The sequence below is a fragment of the Crocodylus siamensis genome, chromosome 11 (genome assembly GCF_052110815.1).
Source record: "Crocodylus siamensis isolate JL-2025a chromosome 11, ASM5211081v1, whole genome shotgun sequence".
NCBI lineage: Eukaryota > Metazoa > Chordata > Crocodylia > Crocodylidae > Crocodylus > Crocodylus siamensis.
The window spans coordinates 11,320,192-11,341,905 of NC_143405.1; the positions used below are offsets into that span (position 1 = coordinate 11,320,192).

At 40.3% G+C, this 21,714-nt stretch overlaps 1 protein-coding gene across 8 annotated transcripts in view; it reads left to right on the plus strand.

Moving 5' to 3' along the window:
- The window catches only part of CDK5RAP2 (CDK5 regulatory subunit associated protein 2), a 106,421-nt gene that overhangs the window by 3,168 nt on the left and 81,539 nt on the right, over positions 1-21,714 (plus strand). For all 8 annotated transcript variants that reach the window (XR_016438524.1, XM_090022386.1, XM_090022380.1 and 5 more), the window contains 9 exons: positions 183-250; positions 6,312-6,422; positions 8,685-8,761; positions 10,231-10,354; positions 15,035-15,180; positions 17,208-17,370; positions 18,962-19,015; positions 19,420-19,539; positions 20,154-20,246. Coding sequence is in view for 7 of the 8 variants with exons in the window: in XM_090022386.1 (XP_089878512.1) it covers positions 183-250; positions 6,312-6,422; positions 8,685-8,761; positions 10,231-10,354; positions 15,035-15,180; positions 17,208-17,370; positions 18,962-19,015; positions 19,420-19,539; positions 20,154-20,246 (956 nt within the window). In the remaining variant the exon portion in view is untranslated. The remainder of the gene's footprint in view (positions 1-182; positions 251-6,311; positions 6,423-8,684; positions 8,762-10,230; positions 10,355-15,034; positions 15,181-17,207; positions 17,371-18,961; positions 19,016-19,419; positions 19,540-20,153; positions 20,247-21,714) is intronic.

A 21,714-nucleotide genomic window follows, 5' to 3' on the forward strand; every position in this document is an offset into this window, starting at 1 on the left:
TATCCAGATGAAATGGATTAATACATAATGTAAAAAATGGTCATAAAGATATAATTGTGTTTAGCTTAGTGCTTTTATTGCATTTATATGATTATACTAATCCTTAGCTTTCACCAGTTAAAAGCAGAACTTTAGTTCCTTTGGTGTCTTAATTTATTTTAATTTACTTCCCCAATGTCTAGTGTTACCAGACATGGCAGAAGATGCAGTTTCACCAACCAGGGCTCGGACCATGAAGGATTATGAAAATGTAAGTGCAAATGTGTTATAAAATCAATAACAAAATTGATTATCCAAGTTCTGTGCAGTATGTTACATAATTGAGTACTGATAGTACGTGGACGTATAGTAATACCACAGGGATGCATAAATTAATTCACAGTGGTTGAAGTGCTGACTTTCTGGGTCAGATTCTCACTCTATTCTCACTCAATCAGTGCATCTGTTTTGAATTTCATGATCCATCTGGGGATCTGGCTATCTGTTTTTAGTACCTGCTCTTTCAAGTACTTCTTTCAAGGCTGAAGCAAGATCCTCTTACTGAGGCTAGCAAATTGCCCACCTTAGTTGCGGAATAGCAGTATGCATCCCAAATTCCATCTAAAGACTTTTATTCCTACATATCTGTTCCACAGTCCACAAGATGCTTGTCTGACTTAATTTAGGAATTTTGTGTATCAGTGTTGACACTATCTTGGTTCAAGATAAGGTCACAAGATTCAGTTTTTATTTTTAGTTCTTTGAATTCTATATCCAGATCTTCAGGCATCCAGGTTGTAGCCATATTGGTCTAGAGGCAAAAGGAATCGGAACTCTTGGTAAAGGTGATAAATCTTTTATTAGACCAACTAGATTTTTGCAAAATTAAAAAATGACAAAATAAAGAAAAAAATTAAAGATTTCTTTGCCCCCCACAAAAATGTAGTTGGTTTAATAAAAGCTATCACCATGAGTTCTGATATCAATATCTTCACATCTTCATGGTACAAACATACTTGGCTAGAAAGTCTGAAGGGAGAAAAATGCCTTTGACTTAATGTGATGATGCTGTCTTGATTTGTATTCAGGGCTGACCCTAGGGAGGTGTGGGGCCTGGGGCAAATTAGCCTGTACAGGGTTCCCTTAACACTGCACAGGGCCCATGGGACCCTGCAAAGGCAGAGCACTGGAAGGGATCTCCCCTGTGCCTGGGTGGTGGAGGGGGAGGTGGTCTCTGTACTTCTTCCGCAGCATGGGGCAGAGCCGCCAGCACTAGGTGGGCCCCGTGGGAGGGGCCATGGCCACTCTGCCTTGCTCTGCAGGGTCCCCCAAAGTGTGGGGCCCAGGGCGGTCACCCTAATTTGCCATACCCTAAGGACGACCCTGATTGCATCACAGCTCATAAACAGAATCTTAGTGCTAGAGTTAGCCTAGAGTGCATGGTCTTGGAGCTTGCTGGAAAATGGTTTCATCTTCACTCACTTTTTTTTCCCTTTTGCCCAAATATCGGTAACTTATAATCAGAGAAGTTACTTACCTGTATTCAGGAAATCTAACGATTCTATTGTCTGAATGGTTTTAAGCCAATTAAGTATCTTATCCCTTTGGTGCCAGAAATGATAGCTAATTTCCCACTCGCTGTGCGCTTAAGTTTTAAATGCCTAACTGAAGTGCTCAGCATTGTTTGAAGAACTTCTAAAGGAAGAAGTGATTAAAGTTTTCTCATGTTTAATATCTACTGAAGGTGGCTTTTCTATGGAGGGAGGTTGTGGCTTACGATGTTATATCTTTTACCATTTAAATTGTCCTATTTTTTTACTATAGTTCCTTTGCTGCTGTTTGGTTTTGTAGCATTGTTTTGATTGAATGGAGCACTCTGTCCTAAAACCTTATTTCAGCTGCTCAACCTTATTTCAGAGCAGAAAGGTCTCATGCTTGATCTGAATCCAAAGATGAAATGTTTCTCAGAACTTTAGCAAATGGTACTTTATACTATCTGTGTGTATCTTTTGCTCTCTGAGGCCTGAGATATTGCATTGGGTAGAAAAACTGCTTTAAAACATTACTTTTTAGTACACTAAAGAACTAAGAAGTCTTATATGATGCTTGTTAGCCTTAGTGAGGAATATCTGCTTTGTGAAGATTGGTGTGGTTCAGTAATTCTTAAAAAAATCAGATTGCTTGCTTATGTGGAAGAAAGGTGTAGGGAAGGAGGAAAATTTGCTGAGTGCCTCCCAGATTTGTTCCAAGAGTGGAAAAAAGGAATGAGTGTATTCTCCGTTCAGGAAAGGCATGAGAGATGCAGTCTTTCCTCCTCCTTCTGGTCCATGGCCCCCATTCTCGAGATCATTATAGATCCCAGGTTCTTTTACAGCAGTGGTTTCCAACCTTTTAAGGTAGGAGATCACTGTTGTCATTTAAAAGCAACTCCAAGATCTACTGTGTATTGCTGCTACCCCACCGCCCTGCCCAGCAGGTAAGTCTGTGGGGAAGGAAGGGGGGGCTGATCAAGGTAGAGTGAGAAGAAATTATTTGGGGGTGCACCTCCCCAGCAGGTAAGTCCCACCTGGCTGGGACCCTGCTCAACTTACCCCTGCTTCTGTCTCTGCAGTACTGCCCCTCTGCACGGGGACCTTGATCTGGCCCCTGCCCCTTCCCTCCCCCATGAACTGACCTGCTGGGCTGGGGCATGTGCGTGCGTGCACGCGGGCACTTAGCCCCCTGCCCCAGCCTCAGAAGGACTCCAAGAGGCTCCGAGACCTACTGGTGGATCGAGATCCACTGGTTGGTAACCACTGTTTTAGAGGTTAGTGCCATCTTTGTCTGGGCCTACAGCTTGGCTCCCAGATGCTCTTTCTCTGGTCCTACCTCCCTGGCTTCCCAACAGCTACAGGCTTTGTTTAGATTGGAGTGCATCACAGTTTTAAGCCTAGTTCAGACATGGCTATGGAGGACTTCTTCTGTTACTGCTCTCTTAGAAGAGGTGCTCTGTAACCCGCCCCCACCCCCGTCATTCCCTCCCCCCTGCCCCCAACCAAAAAGTTAGTGCAAGAGTGTTTGTCTTGAAACTACACTAACTCTGAAGGGAGGAAAGGAAGTGCAGAGGCAGCTGCCAACACCGGATTATGCATGGGGAGATGTGCTCACAAAGATCTGCTCTGTGCAGGCCTAGAGTGTGTGCAGCACCCAAGGAGATTCAGGTGCTGGAGTCTGATGTTTGAATGTGTACAGAAGTAGAAGTGTTGGTGCTTTTGTGTCCTGCTTTCTTTGCCGACGATTTTTTTTTTTTTTTTTTTTAAACCAAGCCTGATTTTGCAGATGTACCTGGAAATGTGGATACACAGATGAAAATTCAGTTAAAGGGTGTATGGAAGAAAAAAAAAACACAAAAAAATCAGAGTGTCCAGCAACATTGCATAAGGAATACTGTTTGACCCATTTAACTGCTGTTTTGCTTTCTTGTAAAATGGCCTCTGCTGGCAAAAGCTGTGCAGTGAAACCACAGCCTGTGCTGACAGATGTCATTTTGCATAAGTTGCTTTATGCAAAAATGAAACTACTATTAAACTTATCTAGACAAGAGCTGTTTTCTGCAGTGAAACTGTGGTACAGTCTTCCTGCATAGATTATATTCGAATTGTGCACTCAGTATTGAGAGAGACTTTTTTTCCCCCCCCTTTCTCTTTTTCATTTTTTTTTCCAAATGTTGAAGTCTGAACATGGATAAAAGTTAAAACTGAGAATTTTAAGTATAGATGTAGAGAGATGTAAAGTTAAATTCCTGAGTCGGTGTTAATTAGTTCATAGTTTACAAAGCCATACTTAATTGCTCTGAGAAGCTGGATGTCATTTTGGTTTTTTTGTAAGTCTTTGGTGTAGTATTTAGTTATAGATGCTTCCTGCATTTTGCAAATTGTACCATAAAGCTCCTTGACTTGTACTGGGAATGTTGTTGTTGACTTAGGAATATAGTGAGGCCAATGCTATCTGAGTACTTTTGAGAGCCGGAGGAAGGGCACTTGATGCCTGAAAACTTGTCTACTTGCTCTGCCAACAATACAGTTGGTCCAATAAAAGATATCACAAAAAATCCTTGTCCTAACATGGAACTGTGATACAGATTTAAAGAATTCAGAATTAGAAATATTTCTGTAACACAACTTTGTATTTTTATCAGGCTGGACAGCAAGAAAACAGGCACCCCCCACTTAACGTTGTTTCACTTAGTGCTATTTGTCTATAACGCCCGTTTTACGTTGATACCCGATTCCACTTAGCACTCCTCAAGTTTCATTGTAATGCTCACGGGCATCGGATATCTGGCAGCAGGTTTCATTTAACGCTATGCCGCTTAGCATCTTAATTCGTTCCTGAAAAATCAAGTGTTAAGTGGGGGTTGCCTGTAAACAAATTGCCACTACTTATATTGGTTTGGTGACAGTTTGAGCACGCAAGTGGTATTTCCTGCTTGCAGTATTGATGCAGATAGGTCCACAGAAGTCAAGCTTTTCATAGGATAATAGAAAACATGGCTGGAAGGGACCTCATCTTATCCAATTCCCTGTTCAAGGCAGGATTGTCTCTGTTTAAATCACTTGGATAAGATGAGCAGTATTTGGCCCTTGGGGCTTAATACTGCAGCATCCTTTTCACGTGAGACTGCCAGGATGGCTGCAGATAAATTCACGAATGAGTTGTCATTCTGCATCTTTGGGTCTTAGACCACATCCTGGATTATACAAAGTTTTTGTTCTTCAGGGTAGGTATGGTGATTTAGTTAAACATGTGGAACTTTGTACACGGACATTTTACACCCAGCTGAGTGCTCCCAATATCTCATCCTAGGTAGCTTACTCGTCACGCTCGTTCAGTTTGCCTTGTGGTGTAGTGGAGGGAAAGCTTCCAAAATATGATAAATGAGATGTATCTGTTTCCTCTCCTGCTGGAGGTAGGTTTCCTGTTCCAACACGTGCAAACTTGCTGCCTAAAACTGCAACTCCCTGGTCACTTAGCTTGTCCCCACTTGTGTTGGTAAGGATGGGGCTACTTGCTTCACAAGGGCAATTCGATTGAGGAAGACGTTTCATGTTGAGGATCATGGAGTGTCTAAAAATCTTTTACTTGGTTTTCATCAACCAAGCGTTTAAAAAAACATGTATTGTTAATAGTTTCCACCTGCGGTATAATACTGTCTTCCTACAGAAGCCTCTATAAATATTTCATCAGTAGCTTGGTAACATTAGATTTCTCTGGCAGGGGACACTTGTTTTATTTGAATGAATGTTTCATGCTTGCTGTCTTAAAAAATTTAGAGGGAGATTCTTTCTCTTTAAAATAATTGCTGATTTCATTATCTTTTTCCTATCAGGAGGGTTAAAAGATGTACATATTGAAGGACAAATAATGCAAGAAGACAGGTTTTTTGGGGGGGGGGTTGGTGCAAGTGATGCCATTGTAAAATGTGTGATGCCACAGGCTAACATTTTTATGGGTGTGTGATTCAGATGATACGCTTTACTGATGTGGGTCTTTTCCCCCCATGATTCGGGCACACACTCCAAGTTTGTGCCAACAAAACCTTCATGCCACAACACATTTTCATGTATTTTGTTCAAGCTCCATTTTATAGAAGGGAATACCTACTTCAAAAAAAAATAAGTTTAAAAACTCTTGCATCATTTTGTCACTAGTCCTAGGATGCTTTAGTACTTGTTCTGTGAGCTCTTTAGGGCAGATGCTTTTGTCTGCAAAGCGTTATGTTAATATGATGATGAATTTTAAAAGCTGTGACTGTCTTGCTTTTCTTTTCTTAAGGGTTAGTGTCTTCTGGCTAGGTAGGACTTAAAACAATCAGCCTTGCACCATGCTGTATCCATTAGAAGAAAGTCAGGTTTCTAGATGCCTACTGTAGGTATAAAGCAAGTGTCCCAGGCTAGACCAATTTTTTTTTCTCTTTTCTGAGGTGGGCGGAAAAATGTTTTCACTGTAGGAGAGAGAGGGAGAGGAGCTTAAACATTAGGAGTGGTCTCTTTGGGCAATGTGCAGTGAGGAGTAGAGGATTGTAAGCTGTCTGGAGCATTAGAAAGTTGTTGGAATTTGCCTAATGGAGGATGGTTTAGGGGACTAAGTGCTTAATTTTGACTTGAACTTTCCCTTTCACTGATGACCTTTTTAAGTGGGGACTCATGTTTTTTTTGTTGTGTCATAAAACTATAAAGTTTGTTAATTTTGTTATCTTATTTGCCTTTTATAGTGTGATGAGCAAATGCAAGATCAATTTTCACACTCCTGACTTGTAGCATAGTGTACTGATCTTTCCTCTTATTTCGCAGCAAATCACTGACCTAAAAAAAGAGAATTTCAACTTGAAGCTTCGGATATATTTTCTAGAGGAGCGGATGCAGCAGAAATTTGATGGTCCCACTGAAGACATCTACAAAATTGTAAGGATTTAAATTCGTTTAGAGGCCTTGTGTAACTTTTTTTCCGTAATGCCGGGTCGTCAAACTTCTAAGCAGCTGGGGGCCAAATGCCCAGTAGGGGCTCCACGGTGAACCCTGAGCTGTATGCCACACAGATGTCCCCCACTCTCCCCTCCTCCCTCCCTGCTGCCCCACATACCCACATATCTCCAGGGTCATCTTCAGTTGCCCTGGTTGTGCTGTGCTGCGCTGTTGCAGGGGCAAGTAGCAAAAGCCAGAAGAGGGATGAGGAGCCTGTTGCAGCCAAGTGATGGGGGAGTGGCAGCTGGGCAGGAGCTGGGGCCTGCAACTTAACTGTTTGTGGGCTGCCAGTTGGACAGTCCTGCCATAGTTTCCTCTGTCTCCAAGTTCTAGATCTGCTTGATATTCATGCTTTAGTGTTGGAAATTTCAATATAGCCATTTCATTTTATTCCCGTCTAATTATATGTGGTAAGAAAGGGATTAAAACAACCTTTATAAGATGTGAAAGACTAATTTTGATTGAAGTTTTTTCAGTGCTAGCTAACATAAAGCAAATTACTAGAAGAATAAATTGGAGCTTCCTCCTCCTCCTAGTGCTTAATTTAAATTGCATGTTACCGTGGTGAGTGGATACTTCTCATTTAGTTGTCTTGCTGATGGTTGTCATTGCTCATGATATAACCTTCCAGACCGATCAAAGTGGTATTGAAATTTAAAGCCAGACATACACTGATTACACCTTCTTACTTCTTCTAAAGGCTAGCTGCTCTTTCTTCCGCACTCTGGGAATGAGTTTTATCAACATTTGCAATTCTGGGTGAAATTCAGAGATGGTGGTTGTTGCATTTCAAGTGGGTATGAATGTTTGGCAGACACAATTTAAATTATAGCCTGAATAGAATGGAAGGAGTAAGTTACTGTGATTTAGACCTCTGATGCAACAACTGATCCTTGTCATCAGGGAGATGGACTCAAGCCCTTTGCTTTTGCCTTGGGTGCCTTTAACACTATTAGAAAGCTCCCTGGCTGCTGCAACATGTGTACATTTGTGTGTTTCTTCTTCTTCTGCTAATGTTCCTGGGAAAAGCTTATTTAATTCTTGAAATTCTTGTCTGGTGTCTTATGCTGTCTCATCAGTAATGTTTGTTTGTTTGTTTATTTATTTATTTTTATGTAATCTGTTGCCTGAAACATTCGTTGTGCCAGTCCATCTGTGGCTCATTGGTTCATTATAAATAGGGACTTACCTAATTCACAGAGGCTGCCTCCAAATTTCACAGTCCTGGTGCAACATTGGACATTGTTTTTTGTGGCAATGTGGCAGGTTGTGTCCCCCCTCCCCCCCCGACTGGCTGAGTTGTTCCAGAAGTCCTGTCCTTCCCTGGAGATTGACAGATGCACCCTCTCCGTGTGCTCGAGGATGCCAGGTCTTCCTGCCCTTTTCTGTGTAGAATTGCCTACCCTGCCGCCCCCCCCCCCCCCACACACACACACTTGCTTTTTTGCAGGGACCAGGATTTTTCACGGGGGACCTACCACATTCACAGTTTTCACGGAAATCCATGAATTTGGTAGGTCCTAATTATAAGCATCTAGAGAGAGCTTTTTTATTTCTCCCTAATTGTTAGTCTTGTTCTTTTGCACCAAAGTTGGGAGAATAGAAATGAGAGGCTTATACAGAGGCCAAGAAGTCATCAAAGCAGGTAACATGTCAGCACCTGGGGAGGGGTTTTCATTATATTGGAGCAAAAGTGTGCCCCTAGTGGACTGTCCTGCATATGACTAAGGCATGACTATCCTGAAATTCCCCTTATCAATCTTTTAGCAGTTATCTTTTAAAATTGATATGGTGCTGCTGATCAACAATCCCAGACAGCATCTCGCCCACTATTTTTTATAGTTGTGAACCTTTTCCTGTTTGCATGGTTTTGACAATACTGCCAGTTCAGTCTGAAAGCAGGAAGTGGTTTGAAGTGTAACAAAATTAATTGCAAGTGTGGTTGAGAAAATACAGATGATAACTATGTGACATTTGTGGTTGAACATCATGGTTTTCAGAAGCTTTAGAGATGTTGGAGAACTGCAAAATAAGGACTCTTTTGAAGGTCAAGTCAGAAATTCCCATTTTCATCCTTCTCTAATTGTTTTTTTAATTTGTTAATTGGCTGTAAAAAGAAGAAAAGAGTAGTTAATGTACTGGATTAATTTTGTTTTGTTGGCATCTTGCCTAACTGTCTTCTTACTGAACTTTGTCTTTTAGAACATTGAGCTAAAGGTTGAGGTACAAAGTCTGAAACATGAACTGCAGGAGAGGGAAAAACTGCTCATCAAAGCCTCGTGAGTATCACTGTAACAATTTGCCATCAACATGAGTTTCTCTGATGCCTTCTCCATATGATAATCCCAGAGTATTTTACACGCGGCATGTCAAGAAATGTCTTTTTTCGTCCCTTCGGGATGAATTCTTAAAAGCATGCGGTAACATTTACTTGTAAGCTAGACAGTGAAGAATAACATAAAAACGCAAGTACATGGGTATTTTCAGCTTGAGAGAATGTAATTGCTTAAACTGGACCCAGGTTAACATCCCATTCCTTGTATAAAGTTGATGTAGGTTCTTAATGGTGCGTTTTTTGTCAGGGCACTCTTTGGCTTCCAAAAGACAGCACCTGAAATATCACCAACCACACTGCTGGGGCATTAGTTGAATGTTGATTCAGAATGAAGTATGCCCCTTGCTTTATTTAAACACATGTGTTCGCTTAAAAACAATTCTCAGTTGTTAATAAGCTTGATTTTTTTTAATTCTTAATTGTGCATGCTACTTCATTTCTGTATGAGCTGTAGAGGATACATACTGTAGACAGACTAGATTGCTTTGAGCACTAGTCATTGGCTTAAAAGAAGCAGTTAGAAAATGATGGGGTTTATAACCATTCTAGGTTGTCATGTTAGTGACTAAAAGCTGCTACGTGCCCTCTTTGAGTTTAGGCTTCTCTGCAGTTCACTTTAGAAAGCACCGAATTATCACTAATTAGCCCACTTGCCAGCAGCCTTGGAGAGGCCAAGGTTCAGATGGGGCCAGGATTGAATTACTCTTCAGTATGGTCTTTCCAGGCAGTTGTCCAAGTCTATTGCTGGATTACTGTAGGGCAGCTTGAGGGGGAAATAATAGGTTAAGTATATCATGGGTAGGAGTGGCTACGTCTCTCTAAAATAAATGTTTAAAAAAAAAATTAACTCTTTCCTCACAAGGCATTGGCAGTTGTTGAAAAGACAGTTGGGGAAGTCTCAGGATATGTATATGTACATTCAGCTGGCTTATGCCTTTTTTTTTTTTTTTGGTAGCATTGCTTTCTTTGTGAATTGTAGTTTTCTGGAGACTGTTTTGGAGTTTGAAAAATTTCAGGGGAATACCACATTGTATAGAATACTATGTTACAAAAAATGATAAAGGGCCCTTGCTTAACAGTAGTGGCAAGGTGCTTGTGTAGCTCTTCTGTTGCTTTACGTCAAACAGACTCTACCCAAATAATGTTATATAATTATCTGCAGTCGTATAATTCATACAGTGACATGGATACAGATAACGTATATTTGTTTGCTTACACAGTCATATTTTAACTCCATAATAATGTGCCACAATATCCTGTTACATGTGAATTTAAGTCACTTGTGCAAGAATAGGAAGACTATCTACTAAACTGTTTATTCTACGTAACTGAAAGGCTCAAGATTAGGAAACGGCACTGTTCACTATCTTTGTTTTAAATGTCATCTTGGTCTTAACTTCTTTATTCTTTCAGGAAAGCAGTTGAGAGCTTGGCTCAGGGAGGTGACACTGAAGTACAGCGTGTGAAAGAAGCGGCTCGGAAGAAGGTGGAGCAAGTGGAAGAAATCCTTACCAGCAGAATCAACCTTCTGGAAGAGGCAAGTTTCCAGTCCTGGTGCATGGTTGAATTCATTATTGCTTTTACCCTGGCGCCTTTATTTTTCTTTCTGGGGCATACAGGATTATGACCTGCCTAAGTGTTTCTTGTGGAGCTGTTGTTTCAGCTTTAAGGGAGGTGTGGCAGGGATTGGAAAGGTGGTTAGAATGAGAACAGGATAAATGCAATGGAAGGAGAGAGGCATTGTCAATATTATTAAAAGCTATAAATGTAGAAGGTGGGCAGTTTTCTACCAGATTCGTATTTTAAATCGTTTTCAAGTACATTCAGAACAAGTTAGACTTTAGAGAGAAGGCTTTGAAATAATGCAAGCTTTACGAGCTTTTACTAGTCATGTGTGTTCATAGGCTAGGGACAGACATTACACACAAACTGGTTTAAGTGTTTAAACCTGTAACAACAGACATTTAGTGCACATAAACCAGTTGAAAATGGCTGAAACCAGTTTGAGGTAAACCTGGTTGAATGTAGTAGCAGACTTAACTGATTTGGGTCAAACTGGTTTATGCAATGTCTGTGCCAGACCTCTTGCTGGTTTAAGGTAAACCAGACTCTCCAAGCATCCCAGCATGCTGTCTGGGCTGGGTGGGGCTTTCTCCACAGCAGAGCTGGCCCTCCCCGCCCCCGCTCCCTGGACAGAGCTCTGGCAGAGACTTGCAAGCACAGAACGTCTGTCTGCCTTCTTTCTCTCTGCTAAGCAGGGATTATTCCCCCTACCTCTGCCTTATGCATACACCTCAGCATTAGCTAGCAGACCACATACTGGCTATGGTTTGTGCTGTGGGAGACCACAAAGGTAGACAGGCTTTTTGGAGCTAATCAACTTAATGTTGTTCCTTGGAAAAGCTGCTTAAGAAGAGTTTGAACTAGTGGAGAGAGGTTTTGTTTTCTTAATGGGTTGATAAACACTGTTTATCACTGAGGGGTGATAAACATTACCTGCTGGGCTGCTTGGAAGGTGGGGAACATCGGAGGTCCTGCTGGGGCCTGGCCACGCACCTCCCCCGCCTCAGCTCAGCCCTGTGGAAGGGAAGGGAGTGCTGATTTAGCACCCCCTGGCTTCTAGCCTGAGCCACTGCATGCCTAGACAGGCGTTTTCTGGAATGAAAAGGGAATGTCTATGCACCTCCAAACTGGCTCAAGCTTTGCAGGTTAGACTAACCTGCAAAGATCGAATCAATTCTGGCTCAGGCTTTTTGAATGTTTGTTCCTAGACTTAGGGAACTGAAGCCATGCTGTAATGGTCCATGCCGCCTGCCCCATCCCCAAGCCTGCTCACACTGGAGTTATATATCTTTGTTTACCAGTATGAGTTGGTGATATGGTGATTTCCCCCCCGCCCCCAGTTAGTGTTCATTTTGTGAAGTGACTGGATTATGAGAGGCATTTGCATGCACTTGCTCCCAGGGATTTGGATTAAAAAGTATTTTTTGGTATTCTACCAACTTGCCTTTTACTGCTATACCTACTTTAGTGGTAAAGAGAATCAGCTTATGCTAGGCATTGTCTGCAGCAGCATGAGAAGATGTTAACTTGTATATAACTATTTTGAGAGAACTCCGAGTAAAGCTTTCTTGAATAACTTGTTTTCAATGATTGGGATTACCTATGGCAAATATTGGTTCCAGAGGTGCTGCTGGTATGTTAACCAGGGGCATGTATAGTTTCCAATTAATCCATGATAAATCTGCTATTCAGGGGGACACACATGCACGCACATGCACACACATGGTTTGAGCGAGAAAGTATGGAAAGGGAGAGACGTTGAAAGATTTTTCTTTTAAGAAAAGAGGGAGGCAGCAGCATCACCTGGCAAATGAAATGATGTTTCAGTTTTCTTTTGCTGGGAATGTTTGTACCTAGATTCAGAGGTGCATGTATTGAAAATATGCTGGAAGGTTAATTTGGGGTGATTTGTCAGGGGGTGATGGATTTTGGGGGGTGGGTGCTATTTGTGTACAGGAAGGGTAATGTAGAGCTTTCTTCTATAGGAAAAGGTACTTGGTGCCAACTGGTATGTTGGTGGTGCACTTGCTTACCCCTACAAGGGATAATTGTTCTTAATATTTATTGCTATAGTCCTGAGGCTAATGCTCCTTGCCAGAAAGATCAAGCAGCACCCCTAAAGGAGTGAGGTTTTCCAGTGGGAGAAAAATCACTCTGCCCTTTTCTGTTTGGTGGAATTTTAACATGAGGATCATGATAGTTGTCTCTTGGGATTCACTGGTGTTAGTCATTTTAATACCGGTGAGTGTAAAGAATCTTTGCTCTACACCAAAGGGGTCTATTAGACCTGTGTTTGTCTAGAACTTCATGAAAGAGCAGATGAGCAAATACCATAATGTGAAGAGTACCTAGTCAGTGTTTTCCTACAAATTGAAAAGATTAGTGTTGGCCTTGAGGTTGATTTTCTTAATGCTCATGAACCAGACATACGTTATTAATAGGTGTGTTTATGTAGTGCTGTGTATTTGTGCAGCTTAGGTATGATGTTGTCCGTCCTGAAGATTTTTTTTAGTTAATACAGATGCACAAAGATACAGAGCAACTCTTAAGAAACGGCCTGGTGATTACCGTGATGCAGAATTACTTTTAAAAGAGTGTTTTTATTTTATTTTAATTAATTAATTAATTAATTTTTGAAATAGTAGTTTGAAGGAAGGAGAGCTTGTGTTGGCATATAACAAGGAGGTTATTCTGGGCACGGGGAACAATATTAACAAAGGTGCAAAACTGAAAGGAGTAGGGAGGGTATAGAGAGAGGAAGGGTGTGTGGAATAAGTGCTTTATAATTTATTAGACAATATTAAAGCTTAGGATGACAAAGTTCAAGGCACAAGGAAATACAGAAGACCTGAGCCAGGGGTTACATAGTAGAGGATGGGTGTAGGGGTGTGAACACAACTAAGTTGCATATAAAACATGCAGTCAACTAAGCCTGGGGATGAAGGGGTGGGAAGAAGGGGGAGAGGATGTGATGTGTATATGGCAAAGAACATGCAGGAGATCCCGCACAAGAGTATCGCATTTGAGTAGGGAGATGGTTCGTAAAGCGCACACACAATTACAAATAATGACATGTGGGATACAGTGTGGGGTAGGGAAGAGTGTGGGATTTCAAAAGTCCTTGGAGTCCATTAGGTGTAGCAGCAGGGGAGCAGTCAGGCAATCCCCTCTGCATCGCTTCTGGCTGGCAGTCTGGTGGGGTCCGTGTACTGGTGCTGTCTCATGATGTCCCTGGACCAGCAGGTGGTGTCAGACATCATGAGGTGGTGCATCAGCTTGGTGCAGCAGTGGGATATTCAGCAGGTGCTCAGGACACTCTTGTTGCTGGGGTCCGATGCTCTGAGCACCCCAACAGTCAGCACTGTGACCGTCATGTCGTATACCCGGCTCCTTAGGACATCTGCTGGTAACTGGTACATCTCTTGCTTCTGTTCGCTGGCCTTAATGAAAGCTTGTCGCCAGTTTTCCGAGGCGATGGTGACATCTGTCATCGTGACATGCTTGCTGTCTTGGTTGGTCACAATGATGTCCATGTGCAGTTGGCTCTTGTAGCTTGGAATGGTGCGGTTGACAGATGCGGTCCCCGCTGAGGCCAGGGTGATCTAGGCCGGTTGGTCCTGGACAGCGTTGTGGCACAGCTACCATGCTCTTGCGTGGGGCTTGCAGGTATACAGCATGTGGGCAAGAGTCTCTGCTTTGTAGCCCCGGTGTTGGCACCTCCTGTTGCAGTTCCTGTACCGGAGGGCACCATTGAGTAGCAGGCACTTGATCTTAGCCAAAAGGGCTTTATGGTTATGGTCCAAATTCCCAGGAGTAGGTGCCTGCAAATGGCCTTGTGTAACCCAGTCATGAGAGGGTGTGAGCATAGACCTGGAAATTCACAATGTCACCAACTCATACTGGTAAACCAAGGTCTACTAAATGAGAAGTAATCCAGCATATCTATTAACTATTTTTGATACATTAAAAAAGATGGGTTTTATTTGTGGAGTCTGGACTACGTATGTTCTCCCTGACAACCTAGGTTGTCAGAAGAATTTGGCCTTAAATTTTGCATCTTGCCCGAATTTTGGTTTATGTTGCAGAGAAATTGCAGGCCAATGTATGGTGATATCATCTAGTTCCCACAAGTGTTGTATGATGGAAAGTGTTCCACCTGTTTTGCACTGTAGTTATGAATATTTATTTGTTCTTTTATTGAAATAAAGATCCCTTTAACCATTCTGGCTTTGATTTTTACGTTTTTTTTTCTTTAAGGTAAAAGTTGATAGGCTAAGGCTGCATTGCTCACTGTTTAAATGTGGGAGTTAGGTCACTTTTGTTCTGTTTCCACATACTTGTTGCCTCTTAGACAAGCCACTTCACCTCTCTGTGCTCAACCTTTCTTATTACTAAGAAAGGCAGATAATGTGCGCTTGTCCAAAAGAGTGTGCATGATTTTTGTGTCTCCTGAAGGTTAATCCACTGATATTTGTTAAAGCATTTGGAGAGCCTTAGTGAAATATTTTAAATACAAATTATATGAAAGATGCTAAACTTAATTAGGGACTGACAGCATACAATGCTGGGGAGGAAACGTTAGCATGGAAAAGCTTTGTAAACATTTAGTTTTACTGTTCCCACTTGCATCATGCGTGCCTGTTTTTGATTACAGAATCTTAAAGCTGCCCAAGAAGAAGCGGAAAAAGCCTTTGCGATGACGGAGCGGGAAAAAGTTCTAAGAATGGCTGCTGAGCAAAAACTCTCTTTGGTTTCAAATCTAAAGGATCTGGATACAGTTGCAGGAAATGAAAAAGACAGGTCAGCTGCTTCCGCATAATGTTTCTGATCCATGGAAATTTATTCACGGTGAAAAAAGTGTGAAGACCAGTCGATACAAAATATAGATTTTTAAAGCCTTGATCTCTACACCTTCAGATACATGAATGTTACTACGTGTCTTTTAAATCAGTTATTGAATAAAATATAGCAGCTGGTTTTACAAGCTACATGTTTGGTAGCAAAACAGAAGCTTAAATGCACCTGAAAATGGAAGAGTGGATGTACAAGTGATATAAAAATGCTTTTAAGTAAATAGCTGGCTGTGGTGGTCGTTATTCTTATTTATTTTTGTGCCCAAATAATGCTTATTTTGCCATTGTTGAATGGGGATTGCAGTGTGTACGCTTGCATTCATTTGCTGCTTTCATGTATTCATGTGCTATTCAGTCCAATTGATGCATCCATTGAAATTAATAATTTTAGGAGAAATTGGCAGGATTTTTAATGCTTTTGCTCTAGTTTTTTTGGAGAGCGCTAGATGTGAGTTGTTGGTAGGTGAAAAAGTATCTGCATAGTGAGTTGGTGCTCAAGAAGCAGTTGGAACTTGTGTGTAAACTTTTGGAAGAGAAAATTGCACTCTGTGCCTTTTTTTTCCCTTTTGGCATTAGTGGAAGATGCATTCAGTTAGCACAACTCCATACGTTTGGTAGATTCAGAACTGTCTTGAGGGCCTACCAATCCTTAAAGAGTGCACTTTCCTGTTCTCTGCAGGCATGCAAGGATTTTTGTAAGCTAAACTGTGCAGATGCTTCACAATAGTAGTAGGTGGAAAGTTACATTGGTCTGAAACGTCAAATGTCCTGTGTTCGGAGTAGTGCCCAAAAGGGACGGTGAGTGCTAAGGGACTCGTGACAAGTTTAGGTGCTCTATTCCATTAACTGTGTTGAAAGCTGTAGATCTGAACTCTCCTATGGCATAAATCATTTGGTTATCATCTTTCTTTCAGCCCATACCTCTCTTTGCCTATATGATTTTAACAGCCGCTGTCCCAAGTCACTTGAATTGGAAACAAATACTTTGTCATGTTATACATTTACTTTGGAAACTTTAAACTGCAGCTTTTATAGCAAGCAGAGAGTAGCTTGTGTGGGAGATGATGATGGTGATAGGAATGTCTTCATTTATGTGATCCAGTATCCACGATATTCCACGGTTAGACAATGGTGGATCAGAGTAAGTGCTTTTAAGGCTAGAAAACGAGAGCGCTGAATAGTTCTGTCCTTGCAGTAAACTAAATTTCAAAGCCTTACAGGATCAAACGCTGCTGGTGACCCATGATTTAAGCTACAGAGCAATAGTTCTTTGTACATTGTACTATGATGTAATATGTGGAGTGGATCTCTTGGACCTCTAGTCTTAGTTCCTTCATTATTTTGACATTTAAAGAATTTCATTCTTGCATATTTATAGGAAAGACTTTATGGGCCTTGGGTGGCCAACTGGCTATGAGTTGGGAACTGCTGCCTCATTAAGCCAAGAAGTTGATTGCTGTGATTTTTATCCGTGGAAGTGATTTGGGTGTCAAGACGAGTGCTTGGGTAAAGGAAGGGTTGTCACTGAGCTTTGTTATTGCGCTTTAACTAGGAGAAGTGGGACTCTTGCTCAAGTTTTCAGGTTATGTTTGAGTGGCTTGTTCAGCATTAAGTTGGCAATTGGCAGGAAGTGAACCGCGCTGATGGTTGTTAAGTATTAGAAAGCTTTGAAGTACAGTTTTGTTTGCTTTGAAAATGTCAAGAAGAAAAGGCTTAAGCAGCAGGCTGCTTTGGGGAAAGCTGTTCCCAAAAAAACAAAATGGAGAATACTTGATTGTTATTTAGCTGTTTGCTATAAATTATGGTACTCTTTTCGGTTATTGTACAGGGGGAGAGGAGTGAGGTTGATGGTCGAGAAATGCTGTTTGGAGTTTGAACCTTGGGAGGTGCTCCAAAAAATCTACTGTAATGGCTTGAGATCTGATTTTTAGATGATGATGATATACGATTAATATTTAAATCTTGTAATTTTAGACTTATAGAGCAACTGAATCTGTCTTTGAAAAGTAAAGAAGCTATAATTCAGCACCTTGAAGCGGAAAAGTCTCAAAGTGGACCTTTTGATGGGAGCTTGTCAGCAGAAAAAATCAGAGAACTTACTCTTGCTTTGAGGCATGAAAAAGATAGTGAGATAGAGGTGAGGAAACCAAACAGTTGTACATCGCAAGTCTCACATGGTCTAGGATTTTAAAGGTCTTGAGCATAACACTAAACAAGTGACTCTATTGTAATACAGATCTCCTCTGAGTTGTCCCTGACTCCTCAACTTCATCCTGCTCCATTCATTGTTCATATTGTGGTTTGGCAGCCAGTATTGCTCCTTGCTGTCCAGATCATAGTTTTTATTAATTTATTTTGTATTTTTACATTTTTTGCACACAATTTACAGCTTTTGTTTAATTATCATATAATAGAAACACACATCTGCTTAAATGTTTTAAACTGAAATGAATAAGCTTCTGTCCTTATTAAGACTTTTTCTTCTTCAGTAGATCATTTTCCCTGTGTAACATAGAAAATCATTTTGAAAGTTAAAGCGTCTCTTCACTATTACGTTCTGGAGGAGAGGTTTTGATAATGGAGGTAGGCATAAGTAGGACTCCTGTAATAAAGGGAAGGTGTAGATCCAGATTCTGCAGTGAAAAATGATTTACCAGCACCTGTCTATTTTTACTTCTCTGTAAAGAAAAAGACTGATATCTTGGAGACTGAAAATCAGAAGTGAACTTAAGGCTTGTTTTCCTCCTCCCTCCCCCATCTTTTCCCTGGGTCTTTGCAAATAATATAAATGAAGATTGACGATGAAATGCAGATAATAAATCATGGAAGCTGTCAAAGCTCCTGAGAAATCTTGTTTCTGCATTTTTGTGCGCAAAATACTATTTTTGGGTATGTTGTTCAGAAAAGCAACCTTTCCTCCTCCTTTGCCAAAAACTGGAAAGTGGAACGCTTCTCAGGATTGGTGTGAATAACGAATTAAAAGATCAGAGGCACACTGAAATGAAAGGATTGAAAGCTTTCATTAACTTGTCTTGGTTGATGGGAAGTATTGTTTTTGAGGCCCACAAAGCCTAAGGGGGGATATCTTTTTAAAATCAGTTTATGGGGAAATAGGCAGAAGTTGGTACCTTTTTATTCTTTTATGACCTTGCCTTTGTCCACCTCAAGGATCCTCTTGTTGAGATGTCAGATTTCTCTTCACAATTACTAGTATTGTTGGAACAATAAATAACTTTTGCCCTTCTCTTTTTAAAGATGTGTGGATGTGTATCCTTTCTTGCCTCTAAGTTTCTATGTTTTCTGGGGAAAATTACTAGAAAAGGAAGAGTCTTAATTAAATTTGAGCAGTTTCAAGTAAATCTACTTGAAAAGTGTATCCTGTTGTCATAGATAACCGCTCCTTAAAAATGCATTTTTGTTAACTTGTCAAGCAGAGTTGTCATGTCTCATCAAGAAACCTGGCTTTTTTTTTTTTTTTAAAGCTTTCTACAATGATTCTGTAGAAGTCAGACTTATAATTGTTTCCTGGAAGTCTGCTATATATTTTTGTCAAAATGTTGAAGGTACTATAACTATAAATATTACAGTCAGAGCTGGTTGGGAGGAATACTCCTCTTAAGCTCTAAAAGAGAACCTCTATTTCGTTCTTCTTCTTTTTAATCCTTAACGATTGAATCTGCATACTTTGAGTAATTTTACCTTGGGTAACGGCTATTCTCTTCTTGTAGGCTCTTAAAATGGAACTTAGAAATGAGAGAAATTTCTCTGAAAAAAAAATCCAGGTATGTTAAATTTTGTTCCTATTTATTTGAGCTTTTACAACTTAAAGCATTTTTGTAAAGCACTCAAAGGTAGAGTGGTCTCGATTCATGTTGAAACAAAGAAAACCCTTTTGCATTATGAGGCAGACTGCAGCTTCAGACTTTTTCCAAGCAGTTTGCAGGATAGTAAGTAGCAGCACTCCTTAGATATTGAGATGGCATGTCTGATACTCATGCCATTCTGCTACATCAACTTCCCTTCGTATTTCTGTTCCAAAAGTCTGTGAAGACAGCAGAGTTGGCTTTGTATTTTGTTTTTGTGGCTAGACTAATAAGATGGTGTGCTTAACAGAAACTCTGCATTTACATTATATTTTAGTACGAACTTGCCTAATATAATGCAGCTTCCATGTAATCCAATTTAGTCTCTTCAAGAAGAACTGCAGGAGAGAGAGAGTGAGCTTGCTGTTGAAAAGAAAAATGGTTTGAAAAGGGATAAAACAATTCAAGGTCTAACGCTTGCATTAAAAACAAAGGAGAAAGAGGTATGTTGACTAGTTTGTTTAAAAAAAAAAAAGTCAGGCTATTTAGGGCCTGATCAAATGTTATTGAAGTCACTAAGGTCTTTCATTTGACTTCAGAAGGCTTTGAAAATCAGTCCTTTAATGCAAATCTGCATTTCTGAGGAATCTTATATGTAATGGCTTGCTACTTTAAAATGGTGTGCTGTCTAGAGATTTAGTTGTTTGGCTATGGAAAAAGGTTAAATGGCTGAATTGATGGCCTTGGTCTTGAGGATGAGAAAAGAACAGTTTTTGAGCTGGCAGAAAATATGAAGAATGCACTTTCCATTGTGGTGCCAGTGGAATATGAGCTTAATAAAAGCTGCATTAGGAGAGACTACCTTCAAATGAAGGTCAGATGTGTATGGAAAATTGTAGTCGTTTATGTACAGTTACAATACTGTTGCTTTACATGTCAAGTTCAGTTGGACATTTTCAGTGCTTTATGAAGTTCTTGGGTAGTTTTTTTCAGTAGGGTGAAGGGAGAATGCAGTTTAATTTATAATTGAACCATGGCCATTTAGAGAGAGCTTTTTGATAGTGTTACTTGTGACTATTCATGGGTTCATGAATTCTTTTTTCTGTTCTGTTTTAAGAATGAAGAACTTGGTTCTGAAATTGAAGATCTAAATGTTTCACTGGTTAACGCAAGAGAAGCGACTCACAAAGCTCAAATCCAGAAGTTCAAGGTAAGATGCAAATGATTTAAATTACTTCCTTTGCGTGGAAATATTGAAAGACATTTCACTGTAACAGCAAGGAGGAAGAAATTAAAACTAATTTAAAATTTTTTATTGTCTTCATTGTGAAGCAAATTGCCTAAAGTAATTCAACTTAAATGATAGACTATTGAAAGTAGATTTCTTACTATTTATCGTGTTCTTCATGTGTCTTTTTTTCTTAGTAGCATCTCTGAGAATAAATAATTCAGAGGGAGAGGGAACCTCTTAAATGCAAAATAAGAATATACTTTCATAAATCGCCAACATTATTGTGGTAACTCCAAAATTTAAACCCCTATTTCAGACTCGGTTTGTTGATCTCAGAAATGTTGAGTGAAACTTAGTGTGCATAGTGACACCAATTTGTACCATGATGGGGGAGGTTGTTTTAGTGGCTTTTCTTATTACTTTTTCTTTCCTGGCTTTTTCATCCACCAGGAAATGCCTCTTGAGGGATTTTGCAGGGCTATATTATTGCTTCTCTCCATGTATGTGAGACCACTAGGGGAGACAATGCAACATTTGGGGTTGTATTGCCGTAAGTATAGTGACAGCACACAGCTGTCTCTTCTTCATTAGCAGACTGGGAGTGGGTGCGTGAGACTTGTTTGGGTTTTATTTTATTTTTTTGTAATAATGTGAAATGTTTGTTAGAAAACAGCGGAACATTTGTTAGAAAACAGTGATTTAATAACACTTCCATGTGGGCAGAGGAGGAAGGGTAGTTCTGCACTCTAAAGGCCTTATTTTGTGAAATAGTAGGCGCTTCATAAAATGAGAATTGGAATCCACAACTTGAGTAATGTATTTGCTTTTGTGTTTTTGGATTTGTCTTGATAATGATTTATTAGTGTTTTTTTCAACTTGAGTAACTAAAATAACATTTATAGAGGAAGAAGTTGATGACATTCTGTCGTGATAGTCTGGTCTTCTTCATGAGCAGAGTGGAAAGCTATGGGACATGTTAGATGCGCTAATGTCGGTGCATCAGATTTTTCTGAATGGCTCGCATCATTGTGACTACCTCCTTCATTGCTTTTGGATTGAAATGTGTCAGTTGTAGTGTACTGGAACAGCAGCTTTAAAATTAGTATTGCTTTATGAATAGATGCATCAAAGACATGCCATGCAAATTGAAGAAAACTAACAAAACGCCATCAGTAGGGTTAAATAAAAAATGTCTTTTAAATCCATTTTAAATCTTGGCATCTGAGTAAATAGGTGGGTTAAGAGTTTCATTATTTCAGTTTTATACAAGTAAAGTCTTATTTGGAGATCTACAACCCTCACGCTTCCCGTTTTAAATGCACATTATTCTCTACAAGGTCCGAAGTTGAATTGAAATCTAAATTCTCCTGTCTAGAGAACCAACACAGCAAAGTGGGAGCCAGGCCAAGCCTTTCTCCTTTCATTATCCTGCCAAGTATTTTCATTC